Below are 6,443 nucleotides of genomic sequence, written 5' to 3' on the forward strand. Positions count from 1 at the left end.
ATATAGATCCTATGGTAGAGTTCCAACCCCATATTTTTCATAAGAGATACTGCATGACACAGGAGAATGTGCTCAAACTGACCAATATTATTGAGGAACCTCTGAAAAGACCGACTACGAGGTCTTGAGCACTGTCACCCACTACCCAAGTTCTTGCTGCTTTACGTGTACTTGATACTGGGTCAGATCACAAGGTGGTCGGCGACAGCCTTGATCTGTCACCAATGTCGGTGTCCAGAAGCCCCCATGCTGTGGTAGATTCAATTTTAAACAGCCATGACCCAGCACTGCAGATCCAGTTTCCAACTGAAGAGGCAGATGTTAGGAGAGTGAAGAAGCAATTTTACGATATTGCAGGCTTCCCTAATGTCATCGGTGCCATCGATGGTTCTCTAATTCCAATAAAAGCTCCATCCCAAGATGAGATTTGTTTGTTTGTCGTAAAGGCTTCCACGCTCTTAATATTCAAACAATAGTGGATGCCAAATTGAAGTAAGTTAATTAACATTTTAAAGGCATTCAGATATTAGAAAAACCTTTAGATCTACCCTTTGGCTGTTTCATGTTTGTTTCTATTAACTTGTTAATTTCATTACATTATATAGGTAGTGTAATATACTGCATTATTATCCAATGTTATTTTATTACCACTTATCAAACTTATATCTTGAATTATTATTCATTTTAAATACCTCAGAGAAAATTAAATTTCAATGTACATTAGCTTAAAAATATTATTTATCTCTTTATATATATATATATATATATATATATATATATATATATATATATATATATATATAATTGTTATTTTTATTTTCATTATTTTTATTATTTTAGGTTTACAAATGTAGTTGCAAAATGGCCAGGTTCAACTCATGACAGCTTCATTTTCACTTTGATCTGACCCAGTAGAGACTACATGTAAAGCAGCAATAATTGGTGTAGCAAGCACTTGTGACAGTGTTTAAGACCTCGTGGTCAGTCTTCTTTAAGGTTCTTCATTGATCCCTTGAGTCAGTTTGAGCACATTCTCTGAAGTCATGCAGGATCTCTTATGAAATAGATGAGGTTGGAACTCTAGCATAGGATCTCTGAGTCTCTCACACACACTTCCATATTCTCCTGGTATTTTTCTCTAACTCTCAGTTGGATCATTTATGAATCATTGTGGGATGAATACGGATTATTGTTTCATTAAACAAAAAAATGAAATTTGATGTTCTCTTTAAAATGTCATAATTTATTATATTTTGCATATAATACTAAGAACTGAAATTTAAAATAAGTGTACAAAATGACAAAGGTGTACAGGTTTGATTTAATATAACAGCTAGTGTTCATGCAGGAAATTTAATAACAAATTCCAGGAATCAAAAAGACTGATACTTTAAGTCAATTACTTTTGAAGTACACTTTCAATGCAAATAGGGCAAAATAAAATCACTTTAAAGTTTATGTAAGAAACAAAACAGACGGTCAAGTTATGTTTTACATAAATTTTTTATTTCATGAAATAATAACATTATGAAAATATAAAAATAATATTATAAACAATTTCATAAATGTATATTCTTGTCTAAATTAAAGTTAATAAGTACAATATAAAAATAAAGTCCTTTTCAAGGACAAAAGCAAATGAAAACTATCCCTTCTAAAAGATTTGTAACAAATTCCAGTTCTTTGCCGAGGTCATAAACTTAGTTTAAAATACAGCACTGAATGATCAAACTGATTCACATATTGAAAATTACTGAATGAAAAATACTGAAAAATTATCAAAAAGAAATTGCATAAATTAAAGGAAAAAAATAATACAGTCAAGTTGGCATGTATATCCTTATAATCATTCTTGTACGTAAAAAAATAAGTAACAAAGTTTTATTTTTCATTATATTTGTGGTGGCAGGGTCCACAATAGGGATTTTGCCAATTTTGATGCAATATAACATAATACTCAACAGCATATTCACTACAAAATTAAAATAATATAACTATATGTGAAAGTTCACAGTACAGGGATGATGACTGCAAAAACAGATGCAACTAATGGCTAGTACAGTGATGTACAGTAACATACAGCTAGTATGTGTCTTGGCAAAAACATAAAATATCATGATCCCAATAAGATGCACTCACTGGTAAGTATCTACAAGAGAATCGCACTTCATTACATCCAACTTCATTTCACAGTATTCTGTTATTTTTTCAAATAACACTTAGTTACTTTTGTCAATTTCTAATCTCTCCCTTTCTAATTGTAAACGCTCTTTTTCTACTTTCAACCTCTCCTCTAATGCTAAGCGACCCTTCTCTACGTTGTAAAGCCTTTCACTTACATCTGAAATTTGAAGATGTATGTAATTAATAATTAAATATAAAAATGATATAATAAGAACTCAATCTTTTCAATATTCTAAATTTTACAGATACTGTACTTTTAAGTCAATGTGATAATTTTTCATAAATGAACATATTCCTGTTGAGTTGCAGCAACAAAAATGAAAAGCCAACCATCTGACAATGTTGAACGCTTTCATAAGCTATATGTTTGAAATTACCAATAAAGTTTCATTTGTTAATAGGTTTAGAAATAATTAACTCATATGTTTCAACCAATTATAGACTGAAAAGCACACCTGGCTGCCCACAGATGGTAATGCCTACCACAGCCCTCATTTCCCTGATGAAGTCTGGCTGTAAGCAAAACCCTATATACATAGGTATATACTCCCCGAACAAATGATTTAAGAGCATTACTTATTCAAACACAAATGTAAATATTAAAGGGGGTCTTTCCGATATGAGGGGAAATAAAACATATCCCAAACTTTTTCTTATATATGAAGGTCACGATCTAAACCAAAATTCGCCTTTGAGGTAGACGGCAATCAAAATAATTAATTATTTCACATTCGAGTCTGTATTGGAGAACCTCCTCTCCCCAAAATAGAGCGAACGTCAAATGCAGATGTTCCCACGGTCTTAGCCAATCAGAGTCTGCATTACTAAGCTCTCTGGCCAAAAATAGACAAGACGTCACGTGCAGGTGTACACACGGTTTTAGCCAATGATAGTGCGCATGCCAGGTAATACACGCATTCGGGCAAGAAGAAAGAATTTATGGCGGAGGAGTTCGAAGTAAGTTGCTTTCATATGTATACGCGTTAGTTACATCGTTTATCCTTTATTATTATTCAACATATGAGAACAAAAAGATTTAAAGTTTAAGTTTTGGTCGGTGGAATAGTCTAGAAAGTCAAAAATATTTCGGAATTGATGCGTGAGAGCCGGACGATAGTGCTTGATATCGTAATTTGTCATGTCGAAGTCAAACACCGAAAACGAAGAAGGATTGAGGAGGAAACGCATCAGCGACATCATAACAGACAGTCGTACTGTACATATCAGTTGGATTACACCTTTTCATAGATAGCTATGAACGTCAATTGAAGTCTGTTGTTTGCTTGCCTGTTTTCTGTTTCAATTTGACTAATATTTGTTGCAACTTTTCAGTTTTACCAATTTCATACCTTTAAGATTGAAAGAATTGTTGAGTCGGATGATGATACAAGCAGTCCGAGCAGCCCAGAACAAGAAGAACCTTCCAGGTAAGGATCTCCATTTTACTGTCAAATGTGATCAGTAGCCATCATTTTTACGCGTCATGTAGGCCCTAGCGTAACCTTACCTAGTATGCCATATATTTATAAATGACTTAGACCTTAGTGCTTCTTAATCTTACTTTAACTGAAGACAAGCATGTTATTACTTCAATAGCATTTATTTATTTCCTTTCTTTCTTTCTTTTTAATTGTAAAGCAGTACCAGTTCAGGTGGTGCCAGCCAAAGAAAGCCAGAAAGACGAGAAGGAAGATCAGGGAGACCACCAACAAGATTAAGGGGGGTTGGTTGTGGTGCAGGCAGCAGAGCAGAGCCAGTGGCAGGTCCAAGCACCAGTGGTTTGAGGCAGGGAAGAGGCAGGAGATCAGGAGTAAGGGGTAGGACATCAGGAGGAAGAGGCAGGACATCAAGAGGAAGAGGCAGGAGATCAGGAGGAAGAGGAAGGGAATTTCGGTTGACTGAGGAACAAGAAGAAAGAATAAGAGATCTCCGAGAGGCCAGGCACAAAGAACTAGAGGTATGAATTATGTTGAAATCTACATTGGATATAAGAATTTTAGGTGTTGCCATATAACCATACACAGCTGCCATTGATATATCCCTTTCTTTAGTGTTTAGTATTTATATATGTCTTTTTTTCCAAAAACTACTCTAATTATCTAATATCACTAGATATGTCAGACCAAAAAGGCTAATATTGACTTTTTATAAATTGACAGAGCATGTGTGATGGTGTGGACAAGGAGGTCCTAAAAGGTATAGTGGTGAAAGTGTGTGACCGGAATCCTGCCCTGGCACTGGACATAAAGAAGATTTTGCAGGAAAACCTACCTGGTGGCAGTGACCCAGAACCTTTACCTCCACAGCCTGATTCACCAGATTGGTGCATGTGTGGTGCATGTGTAGAAATGCCCACTGAAGCAGAGAGGCTGTGTTGTCAAAAGCCTCCTGCTGAGTGTAAAAGCAGAGACCCTGTAAGTGGCTAAGAATGTTTAAAATGCAGGTGTAATGTTTACAATTTTTAAGAAGAAATGTTTCATTCGACATTTATTTGTAATATCTTCCTCATGTTGTATAATGACAAATTAAAATCAATTAAAAATGCAGTTATGATTAACATGTTTCTTTCTTACAATCATGAACTTAGTTTTTTTTTATTATTTTTTTGTTGTTATTTTATTTGCAGGTAATGGAATTAAATGTAACAGACGAATTTCATCTTGGGATTATGCGAGTAGCAAGGGGGGACATCCTGGGCTTCCAAAATGAAGATAGGCAGCCAGGAGAAGAGGACAATGCTGCCATGCGGCACAATGCCTATCGTAGTTTCATAATGTGGCAATATAACAGGCTTACTCCTGGTGACCGCAGAGTAATTCCGTCCTGTTGTGTTTGGTTCATTAGGAATAAGTTCCCCTCTCCCACAGGTCAGTATAGGGGATTTGATCCAGGGCGTATAGTTTAGAAGAGCAATGGACAGGGGATGGGAATGGGCCATCTCCCACTCATCCATTGGTGACTTGCTGCAGCAGTAAGGGGATGGGAATGGGCCATCTCCCACTCACCTGCTGTGTATGTCCACTGCATTTGTCTGCTAATAAGTTCAATAGATTTTTTATGATTAAAGAACAACAATTGTCACCAGGAGTTAGTCTGTTTACATGTCATTCTTTTCAAACATATAGTTTATTTTCTACATCATGTGTTATCAAACTCTCTGTGGATATCTGAGATTCAAATCTGGTTATCATTTCCTTATTGGTTTTAGTGTAGAAATTTGTATTTCAAGATGTCTTAGAAGATAAGATTGTGTACTTGTTGCACTTTTACTAGAAGTCATGCATTAATTAGTACCACCAGTCGGGCGCCGGAAACAAGTCACCGTTACCGCTTCTCCTCCTAGACCGCAAGGACCTGTGTCCCCATCTCTTGGATTTAGGTCACATATAATCTCAACTTGAACACCCTGGTTTTTTTGTCTCCGTCGGTGCACTGGCCTGGGCGTGACGCTTGTTGAAATGCACCCATGTCAAAATTTTTGAAAATTCAATGCTAAATATCTCCCAAACCAAAGGAATTATGGGAAAAATTACTACAGAAGTCTGACCGAAAGTCATATGTGGAGATTCCAAATATGCCCTTGGATTTGACTTTTGACCTTTTTTTCAAGGTCAAACAAGCCAAAATTTTCTAAAAATGGGAATTTTCTGTAAAAAAATATTTGTTTGTGCTAATTTTTGGAAACTACGCAGCCCTAAGCTCTCCTGTTATAGTGAGGGGTTACCATTGGGGACTCCTTTCATCTGTGAGAGTTTGGGGTCAATAAGTGCATTTTCACGCGAGTAGAAGCCATTAGATACTGAAACTGAAAACTCGCTCTAAATCTGGAACGGTAAATGCCAGAGACCTCTTTTTTATTGCATTTTGTAGACCTTGTCAAGTGCAATACTGGGGGTGGTGTCCATTTTTTGTTTTTGATATGGCTTAGGCGTTGCCCTATATCAAAAATTACAACATTACAATATTCAGTGGGGAAAATGTGAAATACTCCAAAATTAGCAGAGATACGCCCATAGTTACTATTGAACTTGAATAGGAAGTCATATACTGGTAATCTAACTGTGACCTTGAAATTGACCTTTGACCTACTTTTCATTATGAACTGCACTTTGCAAGTTTTCTGATCTTTATATCTCCAAAACTGGCAAAGATATGCCCATAGTTACTATTGAACTTGAATAGGAAGTCGTATACTAGTAATCTAACTGTGACCTTGAAATTGACCTTTGACATACTTTTCAGTACTGCACTTTGCAAGT

General features: G+C 35.8%; 1 protein-coding gene across 2 annotated transcripts; it reads left to right on the forward strand.

Moving 5' to 3' along the window:
• Positions 1-2,599: 2,599 nt before the first annotated feature.
• On the forward strand, positions 2,600-5,467 carry LOC106154127 (uncharacterized). Of its 2 annotated transcripts, none has more exons than XM_013528378.2 (5): positions 2,600-3,141; positions 3,541-3,611; positions 3,823-4,141; positions 4,344-4,598; positions 4,811-5,467. In XM_013528378.2, the coding sequence occupies exons 1-5, from the start codon at positions 3,124-3,126 to the stop codon at positions 5,087-5,089; spliced, it is 942 nt and encodes a 313-aa protein (XP_013383832.2). In that variant the 5' UTR covers positions 2,600-3,123; the 3' UTR covers positions 5,090-5,467. The 2 variants fall into 2 exon arrangements, with proteins under 2 accessions (XP_013383832.2, XP_013383833.2); XM_013528379.2 differs by having other exon boundaries at positions 3,826-4,141.
• The last annotated feature ends 976 nt before the right edge of the window (positions 5,468-6,443 follow it).

The sequence above is a fragment of the Lingula anatina genome, chromosome 9 (assembly GCF_051362555.1).
Source record: "Lingula anatina isolate TDL-2025a chromosome 9, LinAna3.0, whole genome shotgun sequence".
In the NCBI taxonomy this organism is placed as follows: domain Eukaryota; kingdom Metazoa; phylum Brachiopoda; class Lingulata; order Lingulida; family Lingulidae; genus Lingula; species Lingula anatina.